The sequence below is a fragment of the Populus nigra genome, chromosome 10, assembly GCF_951802175.1.
Source record: "Populus nigra chromosome 10, ddPopNigr1.1, whole genome shotgun sequence".
NCBI classification, from domain to species: Eukaryota; Viridiplantae; Streptophyta; class Magnoliopsida; order Malpighiales; family Salicaceae; genus Populus; species Populus nigra.
In genome coordinates, this window is record NC_084861.1 from 2,701,451 (window position 1) to 2,726,792 (window position 25,342).

Here is a 25,342-nt window from a genome sequence, read left to right on the forward strand (position 1 = left end):
GCAAAAACTTAATTAAAAGATTATATCTTACCACTTAATGGGATCTGTTATGTTTAATATCAAATAGAAGTTTGAAGGAATGTCAGGTTCCAATAATTGGACTTGTCATGGGTGAGAGGGGTTTGATTTCACGGATACTTTGTGCTAAATTTAGTGGTTGTCTCACCTTCGGCACCCTTGAGTCAGGATTCGTTTCAGCTCCTGGTCAACCAACGATCAAGGATTTGTTAGATCTATACAATTTCAGACAGATTGGACCTGATACTAAAGTATTCGGAATTACTGGGAAGCCTGTTGGCCACAGCAAATCACCTTTTCTATACAATGAAGCATTCAAGTCAGTTGGTTTCAATGGGGTCTATGTGCATTTATTAGTGGATGACATTGCAAATTTTCTCCAGACTTGCTCATCCACAGATTTTGCAGGATTCAGGTTCTATTTCTATTTGCATCACTAGTTGTCAAATATAATGCTTTCATTCAATACCATCCTGCCTTCTTTAGTTTTATCAATAACCATTTTCTGTTTTCATTTTGTTTGATAAGTAGAGTCATCTAATGGATCCTTGGCTAAAGGGAAAAGGAAGTTATGCTGTCTGTATAGTGCATTGTTTTGTATACTGCCACTGGTTTCGAAAACCATAGGTGTTGCTAAGTGAATCTAATTCTACAATATAGATTCTGCTGTGGTAGTTGTTGATGGTGTGATATAACTTCGTTTAAAACACAGCTGTACAATTCCTCATAGGGAAGCTGCTGTGAAGTGCTGTGATGAAGTTGATCCAGTTGCGAAGGTAATGTGTATCTCTATTTGACTAACTTTAAAGCTTATGACCTTGGGGTAGTGAACAGTTTCTTTAGTAAATGAATAATTTACCCACTTTCAATCAACTCTTACAGTCAATAGGAGCTGTTAATTGCATTACAAGAAGACGAAAAGATGGGAAGCTATTTGGCTACAATACAGATTATGTTGGTGCTATTTCTGCTATTGAGGATGGACTACGAGGTATTTAGTGCTTAAGAAGCCAAGAATCTTTTCCTTGGGAGAATCTTCCTTTAAGATACTAAGAGGATTTGGTCCCATACATTTTTGCTGCAGCCTCGCAAAATGTTAGCAATGCTGTTGGTTCACCCTTAGCAGGGAAATTGTTTGTAGTCATTGGTGCTGGTGGTGCCGGCAAGGCACTTGCTTATGGTGCAAAAGAAAAGGGGGCAAGGGTTGTCATTGCCAATCGCACCTATGGTGAGATTCCTGTACGTTCACTTTCTGCAATATTTTGCACTTGCTCATGCCATTTCCTATTTCATGGTATCATATCTATGCAGCAATGGGCAGCTTTTTGTATTTTTATTTGGTTTTGGCATTTAGAACCAGTTTCTTTGATGGCAAATCTTTTATCCACACACGTTTCCAGAATAGGAAGCTTTTCTCAGGGAGCAAACACACATAGTTGTATTGGAAAAATTGAGACAGTGATGCATTCTTTTGATGTCCTTTTTTTGGTAAGATCTGTGTTTTCAGCAATACTTGGTAGAGGAAATGCCATGGGTTTTTGAAGAAAATCATTCAATACTGTCTAAAAACCATCTTGGCTATTGTCTTTTGAAATTTCTGATTGATTCTCCCTGTTCTCAAGGTGTCTTGCGATGAAGAAATTGTTTTTCCTTTACTTTTTTATTCTGTCCCTCAACTGCTTCTTTCCTACAACCAAATCTCTTTACTGGTTTCTTTTTTACTTCCCTTGTTGAACTTTGAAAGCTCAGGGTATTCATTGGTGAAGCATTTTTATTTTTATTTTATTAATTCATCATATTTTATGCTCTTGCTGGGTAAAAAAAAAAAAAAAAAGGAAAGAAAGAAAAGAAAAACCCCATATGCAGGTGTATGTTGATTTTATACAAGATTTAGGTCCACAATACATTTGTGGTGGATTGGATTATTATTCTTTTTGTCTGCTTGGGATAATGTGTTACCAACCCAAGCTTTGTTTTTTCAGGTTTATGTTGACTAAGGTCTTACTGTGCTGAATTTTTAATTTTATTTGTTTGCCTTCAAGAGCGAGCGAAGGAACTTGCAGAGACAATTGGAGCAGATGCTGTATCTCTTGCAGATCTGGACAATTTCCATCCTGAGTACGGCATGATTCTTTGCAAACACAACATCAATTGGAATGCAACCAAAAGTTGATGAAACTCCTCTTTCAAAGGTTTCCCCACCACCATCATGCTGTTCTTTTCGTTGTGAATTATTATGCATCTCCTTGAATGAAAAAAGGGCTAATTACCAAAATCCTCTTATAAAAATTTTGTGTATCTAAGAAACCTTCAAAATATATTTGGATCTATAAAACCCCAATACAAAATTTATATATATAAAAAACACCCAAAATCTAACCCTCACTTCACACTATTAATCCATTTGAGTTTCCTGGGATGTGAAATGTTGGATATCTATGTAGTTAGCCAGCATGCGTGCCACATGTTCTAACCATGGATTTGAAGATGTACCGAGAGAACTCTGAATAATTTTACGATGGAAAAAAAAAAAGGAATTATTGTATCAATTTAATTCCAGATGTTTCAAACAATTATCAATTAGGCCTTTCAATTAATTTCATTAGATTTTTTTTGTTACAAAAACAACTTATTTTATTGCATTAAGTATAAAACAGAAAATATTGTTCAGAAATTGACAAAAAGGACCCAACTAAGAAGTATGAGAAATGTCGGAGGAACCTACTTGATAAAAATTTTAAGGTTGGAATGCGATGAAAGTGGATGTACACGTTGGGAGTCTAAATTCAGGTCTCCAATAACAATCTAATAACGCTAGTGATTTATAATTTTTGGAAAAGTTACAAGATTCATTTCTCTTGAAATCAAATGATTAAAATAGTGTTTTAAAACCACCTAATACCATCATGCTTTCAAATAATATAAGAGGTTTTTTAGACTAATATGGGTAATTATTTTATGAATTATAATATACGAACCTAATGTACATTGATTATTAAAAATCGTGTACTAAATATTCAATAATAATAATAAGTTGTTTTAATTTTATTTTTAAAAAATTCTTATACAACTTTAAATTACTCGTTACTTCATTTTTATCACAGTATTTTATAAAATTATTAAAGCATATTATGTTTTTATTGAAACTCTCTTAAAATCATGTTAAAAAAATACAAAACAAAACAAATAAATCATTTTTTTTGTAAGATGACTTCGTAGAAAAAGTAACTCAACGCAAAATTTTGATGAAAAATCAGTGAATTAAATGGAAAAAAATAAAAACATTTTCCCATCCAAAATATTTGAGCCGACCTGCAGCAACCCACGGGCCACCGACCTCATTACAATATAACACCTAATTTCAAAGACTTAAAACACAGGTCCAAACTGGTCAGAAGAGCACGAGTTTGAAACTTCGCGCACGGGGAAAGTAGACCATAGCTATAAGCAGGAGGAGGTCACTACTCCTACGTTTTCAGTGCCTCTACTACCAAAACCAATTTCAAACAAGCATCATCTAGGCGTCAGATCACAGGCTAATTGGATAGTTGTGTTTCTTAACTGGTGAGGTTAGAGACAACCATAAATCAGATTACTTGTACAGGGCAATACAATACTTGATTATCTCGGGTGTGTCAGTTCAGACTGTCAGCCCTCATACAGGAAGCTTAAATATAGGCTAATATCAGGATATTACGGTATAGCTGTACAACAAAACAATATTGGTTCATAAATACCTGGAAAGCTACAGATCCTTGTGGTTCCTCCAGTGCCACTGACCTCCCAGCTGGGTCCTTGCCAAATTAGCCCTCAAATCTTCCCACTGTGCTTTCATGGCACAGTTCAACCCAGTGACAGGCTTACTCACCAACATCAGATACTTTTGGATCTTTCCCTGATAAGACATCTGCCTTTTCCTCCACGAGGGGAGATAAAGGCTGCGCTGAGTTTTCTGACATGTTCGTTGTAGCCATCTCACCACACTGAGTTTGAACATCTGTTTCAGCTTCCGACCTATTTGATTCCCCTGGAATATTCTTAGATGAGCCCCCAATTGTATCTTCCTGCATCCCCAAGGAAGAAGAGGATTTGTCTGTGTTTCCAAATGTATCTTCTGGTCCAATGCTACCAACCTGGGTATGTTCAGACTCGGTACCAACAACTTGACTTTCATATACCATGCTAGCAACATGGGATTCAACATTTTCTATTTCAGCCCCTTTTGATTCCTTCACTTGTACTGCAATGCCACAAGGACTCTTCTCAGAATAGCCCTCAACCTTGTCCGCATCCATTGAGAGAGAACATGAAGGCTGACACATGTTATCCAAAGAATCTTCAGGCCCAGTCATAGGCTCACATACAACAATTTGGTTGCTATTTTCAGTTTCAAACTGTTTTGGTTCCTCTAGAGCAAGCAAGATGCTATGAGAGCTTTTCTCAGACAAGCAATTAACATTTTCTACAGCTGTTTCGGAGGACGATGGCACAACACTATTCACCAAAGAAGTTTCAGGCACAATTCCACCCACCTCAGATAATATCCCTTGACTTCCCTCTTCAATCACGGATGTTTTCAATTTCTCAGCTACTGAGCTGTCAACTTGGTGGTTCTCAGATGAGCTCTTAATCTCAGATTCCTGCATCCCTATAAAAGATGAGGGCAGGCCCACATTAATTTCAGGCATAATTCCATCTACCTGGGACGGAATTGCTTGATCCTCGTTAGTTGCGGAGCCTTTAGATGCCTCTAGTACTACTGAGGAGCCAAATGTATCCTTCTCCAACGAGCCCTCAACCATTGGTGCCTCTGAACCTAAGGATGATCTTGGTGAAACCATGTTCTCTGATGCATTTTCTGGTACTAAAGTATCAGCATGAGATGCATCTAGTTGCTCACCTGCTTCAGCTTCTAACCCTCCTGATTTTTGTAGTATTACTGAGTGACAAGGTGCACCATTCTCGGATGAGCCCTTAACCTGCTCTTCTTCCTCTAGTACCAGAGAAGATGGTTGGGGATCCAAAATTTCTGGTGCACTTTCAGACACCTTCGGTATGCCCATCTGATCATCAATTTCAGCGTCAGATCCTTTTTCTTCCCCTGGCACCACTGGATGGCAAGCTAAATCATTCTCCAAACTGCCTTTGAAGTTTTCTTCTGCTTCCAAGGAAGATTGGGGTAGAACTGTGTGTTCCGGTGTAATTTCTGAAACAATGACATCAGCATTGGATACATCCTTTTCACTGGTCAGTTGGGCCACAGATGACATTTCTGGTTCTATTGAGCTGCCAGCTAAACCTTGATCAAATGATCTATTGTCCTTCTCTTCCTCTCCTACCAGTGGAGATGAGGGTAGAACCATGTTTTCTGAAAAATCTTTTGGCACAACCACACCAACCTGAGAGGCTTCATTACCTGCTTCAGTTTTGTGTGGCTCCTCCATTACTGCTGAGCTTCCAACGAGACCATTCTCACATGAGCCATCGGTATTTTCTGAAAAATCTTTTAGCACAACCGCACCAACCTGAGAGGCTTCTGCTTCATTACCTGCTTCAGTTTTGTGTGGCTCCTCCATTACTGCTGAGCTTCCAACGAGACCATTCTCACATGAGCCATTGGTATTTTCTGAAAAATCTTTTAGCACAACCGCACCATCCTGAGAGGCTTCTGCTTCATTACCTGCTTCAGTTTTGTGTGGCTCCTCCATTACTGCTGAGCTTCCAACGAGACCATTCTCACATGAGCCATCGGTATTTTCTGAAAAATCTTTTAGCACAACCGCACCAACCTGAGAGGCTTCTGCTTCATTACCTGCTTCAGTTTTGTGTGGCGAGCCATCAGCATTTTCTTCTTCTCTCACTGGAAGAGAATTTTCTGAAATATCTTGAGGCATAACCCCTCCACACTGAGAAACATCCTTTCCATGACTGGCTCCAGCTGCAGAACTGTTTAGCTCTTGCTCATTGGAAGAAGATAGATACTTAAGTGAAGAGGCCTGGTAATAGCATTTTAATAGTCATCAACTGAATCAATTGACTAACAGTAAATTCACGGAAAAGGCTAAAACTATCCCTACACTTCAATCCAACACAAACACGAATATAATACCAAACTGCCCCTTAAAAAATCTGCAAGTCCAGTTAGTCACAAACCATCGTACAGACAAGGAAACTACACGTGGCACAGATAATGGGTAACTAGTCAGCAGAAAAGGTCAAGGCAATCAGATATCTAATTCAATAAAAGAATGGTGAGATTCTCACTTGATGTTAAGTGCTACACAATTTTAAGTTAAGAAAGTAGAACAAAGAGTATAAAAATAAACTAAATGATACAAAACTCTAACTCTTAAGCAGACAAATGTTTTGGCAAATATAGCTTTTTCTGCATAGTTTTTTCAACAACCAAATATCTTTTTTTAAAAAAAACAAAATCAAAGTGAAACCTCCATGTGGTAACCAGCACCTAAGAAGAAAACAAAGAGAAAACTCAATGGTGTTGGAAAAATCCAACACCTGAGGAGAGAACAAAGAAAACCCCAAATGTTCAGGGGTCCCATGCAATGTTGTCAAGTCTAGTGAACATCCCCAAACTACATGGAAGACAAATTGACCTTAAAAAATAAACTTATCCTATAATAAGAAAGATAGCAGATGAAGTCTCTGTCTAAAAGAAAAAACCAAGATAAGAAAAACAGAATAAAAAACACACCTCTGATGATACAGGGGGGTCAATTTGCATGTTGCAGACCTCCTCACACTTGACCTTGGTTTTGTCAATCCCCGATTGAGTTTGAGTTTGAGCTTCAACGTTTCTGGTTTCAAGAGATGATTCTAAGGACTCTTTTGGAGAAGGCTTATTACTGCTTATAGATACACCATCAGCTACACTATGGATATTTCTTGCATCTGAATGATCTGCAATAAGAGTAACTGTCCCTTTGGAATGATAATCAATACCATCAGGTTTCACAGAAAGTGTAGTGTTGCCGAGCCTAACAACATCTGGAGAAGACCTAGGAGATGCTTTTGAAGCCTCTGTTCTGTTTCCAGAGTCACTCCCAGGATGTTCCGTTACATCTGAAACAGATTGGGTGACCATGGGAGGATCGCCACCATCACCAAGAAGACCTTCATGAGCAGATCCCAGAGAAGGAATATTGTCCATTTCACAAGCATCAAAAACTGAATGATTGACCTTCATATAACTCCCTGTGATTGGGTTTTGGGTTGAAGCCTGTATTGTGCCTGTCATTTTTTCAATGGGGCCATGGCTGGTATTGCTTTCCATCGTAGAGACATCAATTTCTGAAATATGAGCCTTAGCCAAATCAGAAGCATTATCCCCTTCCATTTTGACACCATCTCCAGACCCAGACTGTTTAGAATCATCATTTGAACTCCTCATAACTGGAGCTTCTGCTTCTGAAGCATTATACCCTTCCATTTTTACACCATCTCCAGACCCAGACTGTTTAGAATCATCAATTGAACTCCTCATAACTGGAGCTTCTGCTTCTGAAGCATTATACCCTTCCATTTTGACACCATTTCCAGACCCAGACTGTTTAGAATCATCAATTGAACTCCTCATAACTGGAGCTTCTGCTTCTGAAGCATTATACCCTTCCATTTTGACACCATCTCCAGACCCAGACTGTTTAGAATCAACAATTGAACTCCTCATAACTGGAGCTTCTGCTTCTAAAACTGACACAGCTGAAAGTGCTTTACAATCCGAGCTTCGGTCTTTTGCCACCTCCACAGACATCTTACTTGATACAGGGGCACTTCTAACTTCAACTCCAGAATAGTCACCACTTTTAGTTTTCGAAGAGCAAGTCTCGGAAAATATCTCCTTCATCACACGAGCAACATCAGTTACATCAGAGGTCTGAATTTGGCCAAAAGCTGGAATCCCACTAGCTTCTTTCCTTTTTGGATCTTGAACAACTAAACCACTGGGAACACATGCTTCCTAAAAGTAAAAAGGAAAAGCAAAGCAAAAAACAAAACAAAACAAAGTTGTTGAATATGATAACAGCAAGTAAAAAAAATATAAGCGCTGGTTTGGTGTTAAAGAGTGGATATAATAAGACTACAACAAAAATAAGAGGTTTGGCATTCATATAGCAAATAATTATATCCAATTGTATTACTACAATAGCAACTAATTATATCGTATTGTACCAAATCACCAAGTTACAAAATACCTGAACCACGTTCTTCAACTCCTTGAAATCATTCCCTTGCCCGCTCCTAAAGGACATGGCCATCCCCCCTAATGAATCTTTAGACTTATTTTGCGTTTGAGCATTTATAATGGGATCCTGATCAACTGAAGCATCCACAGCAAGTGAAACTGAACCCTGTTTCTTTCCTCTTCGCCTTGGTGTTTCCACTCTGGTAGAAGCTTTACGACCTTGCCTTTTAACTTGCATTGCTTCAGGGGTATTAGATTGAAAGATTGGAGTAACAGAAGGATAAGATGAAATTTCCTGAGAGCAAGAAGCAATCTTTGGAGTAAGCTGATGCACAGTTTTGCCAACACTTTCTACAGTGGCAGAACCCAGTAATGACTCTGTTGGGGGACAAACCACCGGGGAAGGTTTATCCTCTGAGCTTTGATTATGGACCACCTCTAGAAAGAGGTTACTTTGCAGAGGTGTAGACAGGATAGCTCCACCTTCATTCCTGGAAACTTCACCTACTTTAGCTTTCAAAGAGCTATTTTCTGCTGAAACCTCCTTTGTCACAGAAACTACATCTTGCATATCAGCACCACGTATTTGTCCAGAAGAGCCTGCACAAGCTTTGAGTACCTCAATTTCAGTATGCAAGATATTATCAACTATTCTACATTGCATCAGTTTCAATTCCATTTAGATTTTGAGATGTCTTACCCATAGATCTGGTAATATCATCATGTGTTGCCGGAGAGCTGGCAGGTTGCCTATGCTGGGCTGCATCATCTGAATGCTCAGTTGCTTTTTGGTCCTGGCCAGCTTCTCTGGACAGTTGCTCCTGGTTAACATCCCTTTCCAGAGCATCATTTTGTTGGTTACTCGTCGTGAAAATAGCTTTGCTTCCTGATGATTCCCCAGATTTATCCTGTGAAAGTGTTGGATTGGATTTTGAAAGCTGACCATCTGAAACATCTGGAACAGAAGGTGATACTGGCACCTCTTTCCTTCCTCTGCGTCGAGGTGTTCCAGTGCCACTTTGAGTCTTCTGGTTTTGCCCTTTAACTTGCATAGGAACTGAAGGACTAGGAGCAATGGATTGAATGATAGGGGAGATGGAAGGGTTGGGAGGTTTTGGTTCAGAATTGAAAGCAGTCCCAGGCCCAGAATGATGAGTGGTTGCATTAGTACCCTCTGCAGCAGCAGAACCAGGTAAATTACTAGGATGCTGTGACATGGGAGCACTAGAAACAGTTCCACCCATGGCAATAATTGATGGATTGACAGATACATTCACTGATTGATCATTTATATTTGGATCAGGAACAGCTGAACTTGCAGGAGCGGATGAAATTGCCACCTGATTCTTTCCTCTGCGCCGGGGTGTTTGAACTCCACCTTGAACCTTCCGACCTCGACCTCTTGATTGCAATGGCATGGAAAGGGAAGCAGGTGTAGTTTGTGAGCCAAGTGTAACAGAAACTGGAGTAATTGGTTGAGTACTGGGCGAAATCCCTGAACCTGGATGAGGTGTGGCTCTACTATTACTTCCTAAATTAGGAACAGGTGAAGATTCAGGAGCAGAGGTTTTTGAGGAGCAAGACTCCATTCCTTTCTGTAACTCCGTATCGACTTTGCCAGTTCCAAGAGGTACTGAGAGTGCCATTGCAGCTGGACCTTTATCTAAAGTTACTCTTCTTGGCCTTCCACGCCCCCGTTTTGATGGCGTTACCTCTTTGCTCTGCTGCAGCGAGAGAGGCTCCACAGATGGCGGCGGAGGGAGAGGATCCACAGATGGCGGCGGAGGGAGAGGCTCCACAGATGGCGGCGGCGGAGGGAGAGGCTCCACAGATGGCGGCGGCGGAGGGAGCGGCTCCACAGATGGCGGTGGAGGGAGAGGCTCCACAGATGGTGGTGGCAGGGGCAGTTGTGGTGGAGCTTGAGGTTCTGAGCTACCAATAGCCAATAAAGATCCGCTAGCATCTTTCAGCAAGTTCCTCTCTCCTGTTTCTTCTTTCCTCATGGGAGAATCGGGAGATTCAGCCTCACACATCTTCTCAAATTCCTCTTCTGTCCATTGCTCTTCATAAGAGCGTACCTAACAGAGTGAAAGACCAAAATCAAGAGAAATGGATAGAGAAGGCATAATATACTAACACATTAGATGGCACATGCTCTGATTACAAGAGTCAGATATAAGCAGCAAACCTCTCTAGCTCGCTTTCCCCTTCCATACTGCTGAGTATCAGGGCCCCCAAGAGACTGCCCCTTCCGCTTCACTCCTGCATTGGATTCTACCCCAGCCTTAGGCACATCATACAAATTCATTGCTTTATAGAATACTTTCAGGTCATCATCTGTTACAAGGCGTGAAGGCAAAGGAGGTTGATGTTCCAAAGCATCCATCCCTTGTCCCAATAACAAATTCTTCCATGTTGCCTGCACAATTAGAAGTTTTAGTTAGTCGATGAACCAGAGCAGTTAAGCCACAAGTGCAGGCATATTTAGCCATACCATCTCTTTTGCCTGCCTTTGTTTGTCAACTGATTCAAATACATCAATCTCTGATTCACTGCAAACATAAGTTTTAGCAAATATGAAAATCTCACAATATAATTCAACAGAAAGGTACATCAGCAGGGATGTAAATTCAAATTTCATTTCCAAAATAAATTATTAGCCTTCCAAAATAAGCACCACTAAGATAGTGACTGGTGATTAAACACGGCCTTTAAAGAAAGTAGAATGGTCAGGAATAATCACTAAGGCAAAATTCCTCCTCTTATTTAAGTTGGAATGTTATTCAGAAAGCTGCACTTACCTGCATGAGAGCACCCACACTTTTTAAGACAGTGGATTATCCTTATCCTCACTTTACAATGATTCAACTTTCTTTTTAGCCAATATAATGTACTGATTAGGAAACCAGAGGATACATTTTATTTGGTGATGATAAAAAATGAAAAGCCTATACAATCCCACTGGGGATCAGCTACAAAAACCAATTCAGAAGCCCCAGAAGCAAAGCAACATGAAGAAGCAAAAGGAACTAATGTCAGAGGTCTCTCCATTTGATCAGCGACAACGAGATACAGTCAAAAGAAAACAAATTTGAGTCTATCATAGAACATTTACTTCTTATTAAAAAATATTAATTTATTCAATAGATAAGTTCAGAAATAGTTTGTTTTCATTAAAGCCTGTATATCATTTGTGAAAGATTTCCTGCCACGCCAACTGAATCATAGTTTTCAACCATGCGAACAAAGTTCTATATAAATTAAAAAAATACAAACGTGCAGCATCTTGTAAACCATACTTTATATTATGTGGGTTACCTGTCACAGCAAAATGGACTGCTGACTGATAAATACAGCAAACTTCGAAAAAGATTTACCTGCGAGCTAAGAGATCATTTAGAGCATCATCATCTAATACAGGGGCAGCCTCCTCTTTCTTGCATTCTCGCAGGAGGGACTCCAAGTATTCCCTTCTATCTTCTGCACTGTAAAAATTAGACAGAAACTTTCTCCAGAGCATTAGTTAAAAACCCTTTAGAATAATTTTAAGGAGCAAGCACTTAAACAAATATTCAATAACCTTGTATTGTTGTCAAAGAAACCAGCAGTAATACTCTGATTAGCAACTCCCAGTTTATGCTCAGCTGAAGCTCTGACTTGTTCTTCAACAGTTTGGACCTTATGGCAATTGAAATGGTTGGGAATAAGTTAAAAAATACAAATAAAGAAACATACATCACCATTCACAGCCTTTGGAAACTTTAAAATCCACGGTTCACATCAGCAGAAATTAGGAGCAAATACATGAAGACTATCCTAGCATTCTCTATTTTATTTGCCCCTCAATCCTTTTGCTTCGGATCTCTTAACTTTCAAATCACAGCTGAATTAATTACACTTAAATGATAAACTACGCTAGGAATCACTATTTCATATCCCTCTAAACCTATTGAGCTTAGTTTTCCAATTAATGAAAAATCATTCAGAAATTATCCCTGTTTTTCCTCTTTAGAAAACCCAAAAAAGAAAGATGAGAACACTGCATATTCACCAATATTTACAACCTATGATTGTCTGGGAGCCCAAATCAGGGATTGTGATAATAAGAAATTTAGATGCCAACATGACATAATAGAAAGCACTACAAAAACTTTTGTAAGAGATGCAAAACTCCATATACAGATGCTCATTCTGCTCCAGAGCCTATGCCTTCAGACACTGCTCTGGAGTAATGGTAGCATCCCAAACTTCAAAACAAAACAAAAATAGAAAGGAGGAAAACGAAGGGTACCACCAAATATATTCTATAAGAAAAATAAAGCAAGACCTGCCTCCCTGAGCAAGCTAAACTAATTGCCAACAAGGCCAAAGGTTGCAGGTGGGAGAATCTTCCTTGAAATCACATAGCAAACAGAAATAGTGAAGGAAGAGGAGATTCATTAATTAAGTAGTTTATCAGCACAATGTTTCTTTTTTGTGTTCTTTAGGTTTTCCTAGGGACAGGAAAAAGTAATATCTGACATTCAAAGCCATCCAACAAAAAAAAGAAAGAGATGGCATTTATGAGATCAGTTCAAACCCTCAGCTGCCATTGTGAAGGAAACTATGCTGATACCAATCATTTTCAAGTCTCATGGGGCCATGCACCCAGCCTCCCAAGTTTAACATAATGCATTGGAAACCGGAATAAGTTATCATAAAAATCTCAAATATTCATATTTCCAAAATCATTGCATCTATATGCAATAGTTTGGATAGACAACAAGGGAAACGGGAGAAATTACTGTTTCAAATCGAAGAACCAGCACCTCCCTCTTCTGGCCAATCCTATGAGCCCTTGCTTGTGCTTGGAGATCAACCTGATAAAGTACAACATAAAAACTAGACCAGCTTTAGAATCAGTAACCCAGATAAAGAACAAATCATGGCATCGTAACTTCATTTATGACCTGAGGATTCCAATCAGTGTCAAATATGATCACAGTATCAGCAGCTTGAAGGTTCACTCCAACACCACCAGCCCGAATGCTAAGTCCACATATTTAAAATGTCAGGCTTGTGGAAATTAATAAAACATAAGCACAAAAATACACTTGTATTCAATATGCCGGGCACATCAAAGCTTTTTGAGATTTAATGTCATTTACTATTAACACGCAATCACAGTAATAAAAGTGAAACAATAAGCTGTACACATTCAACTTATTATGTCTTGTTGGAGCACCATACGGTCAAAATATACATGGATTCCCCCCTCCAATATCCCATCTCCATGTGTACTCTCTATTTTAAGAAGAGGCGAGAAAAGGTACAGAAAGCAAATTATTAAACATCTAGAAACCAAAATTCCCTCCCACCTGCAATATGCTAATCTCCAATTACCAGCCTCCCCAATAGATATATTGCTTGACAAACAATGCCCAGTATACTTTTAACATCAAAAATAAAAATAAAAATTCCCTCTCCTATCTCAATCTCTTCCAATGTTCTAACCCTAACATAACTACCTTACTACCACACCCTGGTAAACACCAAAAAGAGAATCTAAAACACCAAGCATACATGATAATGAATCACCAGGACAAAAGCATAAACTAGGGAAAATCTGGTTGGTTAGAAAGAAAGATCTAAATATCAAGTACATATGACAAAATGATCACCTCAGCAAGAAAATAAAATATGGAGAATCTTGTTGGTTAAAACTGTCAATGAGTGAACCACGGTCACCTCCAGAAGTATGACCATCCAAGCGAAGGTATCGATACTGTTTCCAGGTAAGATACTCCTCCATGACATCAAGCAGCCTAGTCATTGTGGAAAAGAAAAGAACCTGTATGGACCCAGCAAATGGCAAATACTCAATACTGGAATATTACCAGATTCAAAACTAAAGTGCATGGTAATAGAAGTACACAAATCAAATGTACTTTCTTTTATGAAGAAAACAAGATTGAGATGTTTAGCATGCATTTTAACAAAATTAAGAAGAGGTAACAGGAGAAAATCTAGAAGCGCCTGAATATTTTTAGAGAAAAATCTCAACAATCAAACCAACCCCCACCCCAAACAAAAACGAAGATAAAAAGCAATCCACCTGAATAACATAACATGCTAAATAACAACAAAGCCTCCTTGAGTATCATACTTTATGCAAATCCAGCTCTAAATAATTACAGCAAAATGGTAACAATCCTGCCAGGAACTAGTACAATTTACTCAAGAAACAAAACGAACTTCAAGCAAACATTAAGTGGCAGGATTAATACAAGGATATCCATACCCGATGGTCTGTTGCTTTCAGTTTGGGTAGCAATCGGTCTAGCATCTCAAGCTTTCCACAAAGTCTAATAATTGGTGGCAAAAAATGCTTAGGTATCAAAGTATCAACCTACAAAAGGCAATTCCATATTGAGGTTTATGAGAGAAAAAGCAAACCGGTATCAAAATGGAGACATAAGATATTTAACCCAGGTTCAGCTCCCAAAAGGAATAATAAAAAGGCAAGGGAAGTATTTTCAAAAAGATGAAAAGAAATCATCATAACAGAATTTCTTTTCTTTCTTCCTTGAGAGTTTCAAGATTCAAATGAGCCAAGACAAACAAGAGAAGAGCATGCCTCATCTGCATGAAGCTGGCTCAGATATGGGTGATTGCATATGTTACGAAGCTCCATGACTGAGTTGTGCACTGATCGAGCCTGCATAAGATAAGTCTTCCACTGTTAAATAATGGTGTTACTTTTTAGCGCCTACTGTTTATGAAGTAAAACCATTAAAAGTGAGGAAACAAAATGTATTGTAGGAGACCTTTGGATTTCCAATTGAGCCAAGATTCTCTTCCACCCTTTTCATTAGAAGCTTCTGATATGCAGAAGCCTCACACCTAACAAGTCTCTCAATCTTTTCAGGCAGCTGATTCTCAACCTAACAAATGAATTTGAGAATGCAAGCAAAAATATGAGAATAAATCCCAAAACCAAATTCTCATGTCTGACCACACAAAAAAAAAATCCCTTGTGATATTTGGTATGCATACTTTCAGATTTTTCAGTATACATAATATACAATAATTTTAAGGACCTTGTGTTTCAGTCTCCGAAGTACAAATGGTCGAAGAACTTGGTGAAGACGGTTTATAATCAACAAATTTTCTTCCTCGGAAAGTAAGGCCTGCACATGCACACAGCAAGTGATGGTTACGTAATATCAGCAGAAAAAAAGCTCACAATAAAGTGAAACTCCTCAAAAATAGAATAGAACAAGTCAAAATGCTTACTTCATCGGCTGAATTATCACCATTACTCTCAAACGGTTTGTTGAACCACTGAGAAAAGTCTTCTGATGAATTAAATATGTTAGGTAGCAAAAAGTTGAGCAGCGCCCACAATTCCTCAAGATTGTTCTGCACAAGAGAAAACAATAAAATCGAATTAGAAATCAAATCTTCAGAAAAATGTCAAAGGACAAATGTACAAGGAATGATTCTGTAACAAGGGAAGACCCTTTATATATTTTAAACCAATGTGCTGAAAGAATATAAACAATCAATCCAAGAAAGAACAGAACAGAACAAAGGAGGAAAATTTGTTACCTGTAGTGGTGTTCCAGTTAACAACAACCTGTGGGAGCTCTGATAATGCTTCAATTCAGCATTCAATTTGCAAGAAGCATTCTTTATGCGATGGCCTTCATCAATTATTATATAGTGCCAATGTATCTTGCTCAGTTTCGGTCTATCATGCTTGTTCATCAGATATTCATATGTCGTCAAAAGGACATTGAATTTCTGATGCACAATCTTTTCCCTGAAAACAAAATAATGGTTGCACTTACACTTACAATTCAACAATAGGGACTATGAAAAATAGAGTCTCATGTATCCGTTTATTATTACTTAAATAGCCTGCGCCTCTCCTCTGGAGGCCCGGAATAGACAATTCTAAGGATTCCAGGTGCCCAGAAATTGATTTCAGTCTCCCAGCCAGGTAAAACTGAAGAAGGTACAACGACCAAGAAAGGCCCTCTATCATTTTTTGTTTCCATCAGGTAGCATATTAGAGAAATAACCTACCAAAAGAAAAGAATTGCTAGATTACTGGAATATACAACAAGGAAACAGTATGACAACAAAGAAAACTTAATACAAACTGACAAGGCAAGTCATAACAGATTACATGAGGGCCATAGAAATTGATCAAACATGAAAAGGTATCTGCCACATTACTTTGTATGAAAATCTTTGGATGATGTGTTTGTTTGTACAGCATTAGACAGAAGGAAAAGGATATATTAACTACAACGATTCAATGAGCACTTGTACCTGAACAGTTTTCCCAAGACCCATTTCATCAGCAAGAATGCCATTCAAATGATTGTTGTATAATGAAACCAACCACCTTAGTCCATTCATTTGGTACCTGAATCAAAACCACAACTTGAGAAATTTAAAGCTGGAGAATGACCGCGGAAAGCTTAATATGTGTCTTCCAAAAGGATCATTAGCGTCTGATCAATTAACATTCTATAATATCCTTATCACGACACCGAATGATACATGCAGTATTTGAGAAACATAGGTTCTACTCACTCCCTTAATTTTCCGCCCTGGAGACAAGTTGGCTGTTCTGCAATGCTTTCTTTTACACTGCACAAAACAATGTCCAAAATAAAAAAATAAAAAAAAAAACTTTAAAATAACATAAAATTTGAATTAAAAAAAGAGACAGGAGAGTAGCTAGCAAGAAATTCAATGTCAAAAGAAAACCTTGTAGCTCCAACAGTAGAGGAGAACATAATAACATTTGAAGGTAAGCAAAATAGAAACAAGAAATAGGAAAAGGCTCTGAAGCTCCCAACAGACATGATATCAAATGGTAAACTTAATACACTCTCTTTTCATAAAAGATAAATTGTTTAAGCAAGTGCAGAAAAAGACAGTGAACCTTAATGCGTAATGCATACAAAGAAGCACCGAAATAAAAGGAAGGTGAAAAGGGAAACTACTGTCAAAAATCAATCAGATATAAAACTCCGATCTTAAGCAGCAAATAATATCAACAAAAAAATATAATGAAAAGATAACAACAGGTATTCCTACCTATGAGCCATCAAATAGTACTTCTCATTGCTTTCCATGTAATGCTGCAAAGCAGATCAACAAACATGAAATGAGAGAAAAAATAAGCAAGCAAAATATAACATAGAATGGGCCCAAAAAAAACAAAAAAAACCAGAGAAAGCCAAGCAGCCTGCCTTGGCCTGGTCACTTTCATCTTCATTCTCAGCAGCTGTTTCATTCTTCTCAACAACAGTAGCAGTTCGTGACTCGTCCATATCATTCTCAAATCTGCTTGCCATAGACTTTGCTTCCTGTAGCTTGGATCCCAGCTTTTGAAGATACTTCTCCGTCTCTTTCAGTAGTTGCTTAACACGGTCTGATTTTGCATCCTGTGCAATGAGCAAAAGGAGTGAGCATAGGATACCAGCCCCACATCAGAAAATCTAGTAAGCAAAATCTAACCTGCACCATTCGCAGATACCCCTCAACATCATTGATTTTCAATAAATTAATCTTCTCACGCTGGATTCTGTCAATCTTCTCCCGATGAATGCGCTCCTTCCTTTTATGGAACTCTTTGACATATTTATTGAAACCTTTCCAGCGTTCTCTCTTAATCTTAAACACATCATCCAGTCTTTCCCTATATTTAGGTAAACAGTGCAAAAAAGAAGGATATTTTAATTGATGCAAGCCATTGGACAGAAGAAGACATCCAACACAAAGCACTTTAAAAAAAAAAAAGAGCTAAAAAATTAAAAGCAGAGGCAAGCGGGGGTAAGTGAAGTAAATCAACCCCAAGAAAAACATACTTGTGAACTTCTATCTCATCAAAGAACTCCTTCTGCCTTTCACGTATCCTCTTTTGTCGTTCTTCCTTCATTTTCTGCTCATACCTTTCAAGTTGTCTGATCCTCCTACCATGCTTATGTTTCTTGCATGATTTCAATCGATCCATGTCATTTGTGATAGGCTTAAAAAAATCATTGAGAAAATCACTGCCCAAATTTACACAAAAACAAGGTGTCAAAGAAAACAATAACTTAAACAAAACAAAGCAACTAAATCAGCTAGACATGTGATAAACATCATGGTCTGATGACAAATCAAGATAAAACATACACAAGCTAAAAACATATAGCAAAATTAGGGAAAATAATCACCTTCTTAGACGGCGTTGAAGCTCCAATAGCTGAAGCTTTTTCAATTCTATTACACTTTTGGTTTTTGCAGATATGTCTTTGGAAAAGCTAACAGTTTCCTGTGTGGTAAATATAGGAGGGGGAACAAAGCATGTGAGTGAAAACCAACCCAAAGGAGCAAGAGGGAGAATTGGCAATGACAATAAGATGGCAAAGCACCAAGCAACTAAGGAGAAATCTTCAAACAAACCTTTAACTTGTAAAAACAAGTAGAGATACTTTGTTTTGTTCTCTGCTGTTTTAGAACCCAATTTTGCTCAGTTAAAAGTTTCTTCCTCTGATGATCCATAATCCATTTCTCTGACATGGTGTACTTTGGAGAAGGTAGTGAATCAGTAGAAGCTGACTTATCTTCATCATCTTGTTCTGTTGTAAAAGAGATGCCATTTCTTAATGAAACATCAACTGGAACAACCTTGTACCCATCTGGAGCGTATCTTGTTTGAAATTCGGATAACCTTGAATCATCTGCACACAAAAATTAACAGAAATGGCATGAGAATCACAAAAGCAGTTCACAGGATATTGTTCATTCTAGAAAGTCAAATCCCTTGCTAAGGCAAGTTTTTCATCACACCATCTGCATTCCTCATTAGAGCCACTGTGGGATGATCATTGTCAACACCTGATCTAGGATCCCAACACTCATTTAGTGAAATGCAATAGGAATTGTTATGACCAGACTTGTTACCTGAAGCAATACTGTTGCCAAGACTGTGAAACTGACTAGAAGCATTATCTTTTCTGTCTGGAACCAACCCAAGCTGAACAGAGCGAAATGGAAGGGATTGATTGCCAATGCCAGTCCAGCTAACTGCCTCAAGGTTTGCCTGCTTATTTACAAATGATGTTGAAGAAGCATGGTCAGTTTTTCCAACTTGCAGACAGGTGTTCTCCATGCCGTCCACAGGGTTACTCAAGAGTAAACCACCCCTTGATGAATCAGGCTGCTGCATTGCAGAAGGGAAAAATCCCTGTGATTCCACTGCTTCTTGGCTTTGCATTTCAGCATCCGGTTTTCTTGTGGAGAGTAGATATTTCCTTTCATCTGCAAGAATCAAGGGGTCAGAAGGCGGGTCCTCCACCATTTTCAGTGTATCAGCTTCTTTGGGGACATAGTTTCCATCCAAGAATCTTGCCCCAGAACCTGGAAGCACTTTATCAGATTCCTTTGCATTATTCAGCCTTCCACATGACATTAAAACCTCAGGAATGCTGGTCGACTCATTAGAAGATTGTGCCTTTCCTTTATAATCAATCAGCTCTTTCCGAGGACCATCCAAAGTGCCACCTGATTATCACCAAGTGAACACAATTGCTGAATAACAAAAACAAGAAAATAATAAATGCAACAACAATTGAAAATATATAGCAAATAGATCAAGTGGAACTGATCATGAGACCCTGGTCCAGGTCAGGCTGTCATGGAGGCATGATGCCTTGGCCAAAGCCTTGCCCCACCCACGCTTACTTATAAAGCCCAAGAACAATCTTAAACACAAGTTAAGCCAGCCTTTTGTGAGTCAAAGCCAGCCACAAACTTGGATTAACAAGCAAGATTCCTTGTCCAAAACCTAGCAAATTTAGCCAGGACTACTAGCATGGCCAAGTAGTACCGTCCATGATAACCTTTAATCATGAGTTCTTACCATCTTTAGAAATGGCATTTCCAAGTGCTATGTCCAGATGAAGTTTCTTTGGCATCAAATCATTTCTGTGACAGAGAAACCAGGAGGAAAAAAAACAATTAAATCCAGTAGAGCAAAAGAAAGAGTTGTCAGCATGTATCCACAACTAGAAGGACAAGAAAAGGCTCAAGGAGCAGTGCTATCCACCTGAATGCTAAAAAGACAAGGCACTGAGCTCTGAGTTGTCTCAGCTGCTGTTCATTGAAAGGCATGCCAGACAAGGCAGAACCCTGGAAAACAGGAGATTTTCCCACATCTCTAGGGGATGTTGATCTAATCATTGTCAGTTCTGAATTACTAGTTTGCCTGCCACCCTGGTGATGAGAGAGAACATCAAAACGAAGAGGAGGGCCAATACATAACAAATCAGATAACAGAGTTTCATGCTCAGAACAGAATATTGTGAATCATGATCATAAATGATGCATGATGAGACATTATATTTCATAATTCTAAAATTATTAGAGCAAACATTAAATGCTATACACCACTGCAGGAGAGAAAATGAATTAACACCTGCCAATCTGTCATAGCATGGACTGTACAGCACAAACAAATGAAAGCCAAAACAGACTATCCGAAGACTATTATTCAACAAACTTTCATTTTGTCTAGAGATGGATAGCCATGATGGTATTATGAGGGGGGGGGGGGAACATAAATACCTGGACAATTTTACTTGCATCTGCAAACATGTTCGAACTGCCTCCATTTTCTAAAATCTTTCCAGTTGAAAGTGACGTTGGAAAGTCATCCACTCGGTTAGCAGCAAAAAAGTGGCCTTCTGATGTTTTCTCAGCAGAACTAGCTACAGCTCCCTTTGTCAATCCATGTTTCTGATTTTCAGAACTACTGTATTGAACTGGACCTGCAAATCCTAGCTCCCCCATGGGCCCTGTTGGATTCGAAGTGACAGGCATCCCTCCATGAACCTTGCTAAAAGCACCTAAAACATCAGTAATACCAAGTACCATATCACTAACCGAGAATTACTTAAATAAAATGTTTAGTGTATTTCATGAGAAATGCTTGAACCCCCAACAAAAGTTAATCATTCCATTGAGTTCCTTGCAGAACAGAAGACATCATTCCATAAAAATAAAAAAACCTAAGCGATTCAATTTTAAGTTTTTCCTCACCAATTTCAGACCTAGTTAAGGTTGGTACAAATCCTGCTTTTCCCACTAAAAAAGACCAAAAATATGTTTTCTATCCAACCATGTTCCTTTAATTAGATAGTTTACTTTAATCCTTACTTGATCCAAGAGATGAAATTGCTGACTGCTGCAATTGAATTTCTGCCGTTGTATTGCCAGAAACAGCATTAGAAGAGAACCTCGGAACATGGGATCTTTCAAGGGGTAACCCAGCTTTATTTTGATTCCACATCCCCCTAGAAGTGAGACTTTCATGTGCAGATGGAAGAGAGCCCCCTTGCTGTTGTCCTGCGGACACAAAAGAAGACGAAACTTCCAGCTGGCCACTATTGGGAACCTTGTTAAAGCTTGTATTTTCACCACCTCTAACTGGATAACCCCCTGGAGAGTCAACCTTGTTCATTTTCCCCCTCCTTGGATTGACTATGGCATTGCGTGGATTAAGTTGCTGGGGGTTGTCGCCATGCATTTCTGAGTGCAGAGATGAATCAACCCTCTTCCTCTTAGCAGCAGCCTTTTTACCATCCTTTTGATTCACTCCTCTTTCTTGGGATTGTGAATTGGCAGACCTGGTGTCCAAACTAGAAGGGCTTTCATGATCAAATGACTGACTGCTCCTTTGAGTTCCAGATCCTTGGTAGTAATCATGGCCTGCAGTGCTTGGGCCAACAGGAGGCCTGCTGGAAGGAAAGGTGTCGATTTTGGATATCTCATTTTCAGCCGATCCTGCTTTAGAGTCTTTCCCAACTCCAACTGCCTGTGAAGATCCTGCACGAGGGTATATTTCTTAATGATTAATTCAAGATGCTACACCCAAACACAATAACTATAATAAAAAGATTCACCAGACAGGACTGAAGCAATTTGAACAAAATCATGTTACCTCCATATTGTGCAGTCGAAGAATCCCCCATTTGAGTTCCACTGGTCAATGGAAGGCGTGATGACCTCAAAGCTTCAATATCAAGACCATGTTGATTGATGACAGTCTCCATGGCCCTTAGTTTAAGGAAAAATGTGTCAGAGAAACCAGTCCACGAGAACAAGTTGAGAAAAGAAGAATCTCAGCTAAGGGGTTGCAATTTTAGCCACAACTGTGATTATGACAGAACACACAGAAATGGTGGAATATTAAAGAGTTGAAACTTTTACCATAACTGTGACAATGACAGATCAGACAGAACTGGTGGTATACCAGATGACCAAAAAAAAACATGGATAGAGAGATAAAAACAGGTGCACCAGAGAGAGTCTGAAAAGAAGCCGCTCAGAATAGTCTTGAAATCCAATGGTGAATTGCGCAACCAACTTACTGCTATGGTACTTGAGTACAGATTATCTACTAACAACATATCCATAAAGGAAAGAGCCCCCGGCTGCTAACATTATTCTATTTAAGTTTAATGTTTCAACATTGGAGCACACTTGCGTTGAGAATGCAGGGTTCAAACTAAAGTTCATTCTGAAACAAGAAACTTGGGACTTAACAAGCTGTAAAATCTCAATATATATCTTTAACTTTTCTACCATAGTCGTACCACTGCAATCTTAGTAACCAGATGACATATTAGAAGTCAGCATATGGTCATCACTTCCTGAATCAAGATTTTAAAACGAATCGGGTTACAATCCCACTAAAGAGAAAGTATACAAAATCCCTGTCTTCTCGTAAACTCAGTTACGATTAATTATCACCTCAACTAGCGTAATTTAATAAATCAGCCTAGACATAACAATAATAAATGTTCACCAATCCCAGAATCTTCTACAGTGACTAAGCAGTAGAAACATGGCATCTTTAAAAACAACAATAAAAAACATACGCAGCCAAAATATTTCACCTTGATATTACTTGATACGGCATTGAATGTTCCTTCCCGCTTGATTTCATGTGTTGCAATATCTGAAACACGCAAATATAATAAGTACAAACATAATTACCACCCAAAGTTCAAACATAGTAAAAAAAAATTATAAGACACACACCACGTAGAGTTTTGTAGCCAGTTTTGCCGGCTCATCTTTAGAATCTTGAATGAGTTTGTGAAGAAACTTCGCCGCTTCGAACTCCACATTTTGTGAAGATTGTGAAGACGTCATCTCATTTCAGCTTCAAAAATCTAGTTAGAAAAAATCAAGAATTAATATTAATTAAACAATTACACTGGGCTTTTTCGACAAAACAAATTTACATACAATTATAAACTAATTTATCAAATTCGAGAACAATAGGGAAGTACGAAAATTTGAATTTATATGAAGATCGAAAGACTCCCAAAATCTATTAAAATTAAAAATAATACTAAAAAAATTAACCCTGCTTCACGCACACAAACACGAAAACATAATTAACATCTCAAAAAAACTACTAATTGAATTTTCTTGTGAAGAGAACTAGTGATAAGATTCAAATTCAGCTTTATGAGCGACGATTTTGCTGGAGAATTCAATTTTGTGAAAAGCTTTTTTCGCGACAAAGAGGAATAAAAGAGACGATGAGGGGCAGGGAAAAGGATAAGATTACCAGAAAGTCGAATACGAGTAGGGAATTGCAGGGAATGATAACAGCAGAGAGTGATCCACATAGAGAGGTTGGTGCTTTCTCTCAAATGTTGAAGTAAATAAAACCCTCAATAGGCAATGGGGGAGTTCCTTCTGCAATTAGTAACCGAGCCCTCAGCCCCGAGAGCCCACCGCGCGAGAGTCATTTGTCTGGCACGTGCGGTTTTTTTTAGGTGCGCCAAATTCCTAGTTTTTCTTTATATTGTAAATATATATATGTATATACACTTCCTTCTCGCATTCCATAAAATTATTTTTTTTATTATTTCCTTTTAGAAAACACAGTTCTAAAGTTTATATATATATATATATATATATATATATATATATATATATATATATATATTCTATTGCTTTGCTTTGAAAAACTCAGCATCATTTGGTATCGTTTTGATTTTTTGTTGTTTGAAAAAAATTGTAAATATTAAAAATTGACAACAGATTGTCAATTTGTTTTCAAGTCAAACATAATGATTTTTAGAAATTGCGAGTGGTGATTATTTTTATTATTTTATAAAAAAAAATATCCGACAGGATTACTTCTCTATTTATTTTCCAAGAAGACAAGAACAAATAATAAAAACCATAGATAGAACAAATTGTCTTGAGTATTTTATCACCATAACTCTCTTGAAAATTTTTATTAGCATTATTACAGTTTTAAAATCCAGCCAAACGGATTCATTTAGTACTCATCTAATCTGGAACTATGACTAGCCCGGGTTTAAAAAACAATAAAAATAGTTAAAAATTCAGTTGACTCGGCAAGTTGACATGGTAAAACCCAATTAAAAACTTAATTCTAACATGTTGATTATTTTTTATTTTTTACCAAAACGATATTATTTTGATTTATAAAAAAAATAGAGTTGATCCAATCAAAACTCGTGACCCGAGTCGAGTTTAAAAACATCGTCCATCATCTTGTTATTGAAATAATTATTATTTTATATTATTATTGTAATCATCATTATCATAATATTATAATATTCATCACCACTATCATTTTTGTTAATAATACTATTACTACAAATACCGTCACAAGTATTATTACCACCCATATTTTTACTATTGACAACACTTCTCTCCCCTGATAACCATAGTTTTGAAACTCGGTCTAGTAGCCGACCCGACCCAAGATCTGGATCACTCAAATCAACTCTATTTTTTTATATAAGGTTGTGATTGTTTCCTGGAAATTACTTTCCAAACTTTCCTATGTTTATTTGTTATTATAAAAGTTGGTCAACGGAAAACACTTTTCAGTCAAAGAAAAATTTGTTTTGATTTTCAGGAAAGTGTTTTTCTAGAAAATTTAGACGAAAACACTTTCTGAAATTTGTAAAAAATTTAAAAATATCATATTATTTGCTAATTATATCAAATTTGGTTTTCAAACTTTTGATTGTTTGTTATATATATTGTTTTGAATATTTATTTTTCAATTTCAGCTCT

At 37.9% G+C, this 25,342-nt stretch overlaps 1 protein-coding gene and 1 pseudogene across 2 annotated transcripts; one reads left to right on the forward strand and one right to left on the reverse strand.

Annotated features, from left to right (window-relative positions):
* Window positions 1–53: 53 nt before the first annotated feature.
* LOC133705190 (bifunctional 3-dehydroquinate dehydratase/shikimate dehydrogenase, chloroplastic-like) lies at window positions 54–2,511 on the forward strand (annotated as a pseudogene).
* A 1,077-nt stretch (window positions 2,512–3,588) lies between these two features.
* LOC133705143 (chromatin structure-remodeling complex protein SYD-like) lies at window positions 3,589–24,002 on the reverse strand. Of its 2 annotated transcripts, none has more exons than XM_062130255.1 (35): window positions 23,850–24,002; window positions 23,312–23,445; window positions 23,167–23,228; window positions 22,209–22,324; window positions 21,425–22,093; window positions 20,834–21,114; window positions 20,316–20,482; window positions 20,130–20,194; window positions 19,172–19,771; window positions 18,671–18,948; window positions 18,442–18,539; window positions 18,091–18,276; window positions 17,741–17,921; window positions 17,473–17,667; window positions 17,318–17,361; window positions 16,808–16,864; window positions 16,541–16,637; window positions 16,115–16,287; window positions 15,812–16,025; window positions 15,497–15,622; window positions 15,301–15,390; window positions 15,028–15,144; window positions 14,838–14,918; window positions 14,502–14,609; window positions 13,882–14,051; window positions 13,171–13,249; window positions 13,006–13,080; window positions 11,802–11,899; window positions 11,599–11,706; window positions 10,716–10,773; window positions 10,410–10,640; window positions 8,922–10,299; window positions 8,232–8,821; window positions 6,731–7,996; window positions 3,589–6,014 (listed from the first exon to the last, which is right to left on the reverse strand). In XM_062130255.1, the coding sequence occupies exons 2-35, from the start codon at window positions 23,423–23,425 to the stop codon at window positions 3,879–3,881; spliced, it is 10,308 nt and encodes a 3,435-aa protein (XP_061986239.1). In that variant the 5' UTR covers window positions 23,426–23,445; window positions 23,850–24,002; the 3' UTR covers window positions 3,589–3,878. The 2 variants fall into 2 exon arrangements, with proteins under 2 accessions (XP_061986239.1, XP_061986238.1); XM_062130254.1 differs by having other exon boundaries at window positions 8,232–8,830.
* Between the last annotated feature and the right edge of the window lie 1,340 nt (window positions 24,003–25,342).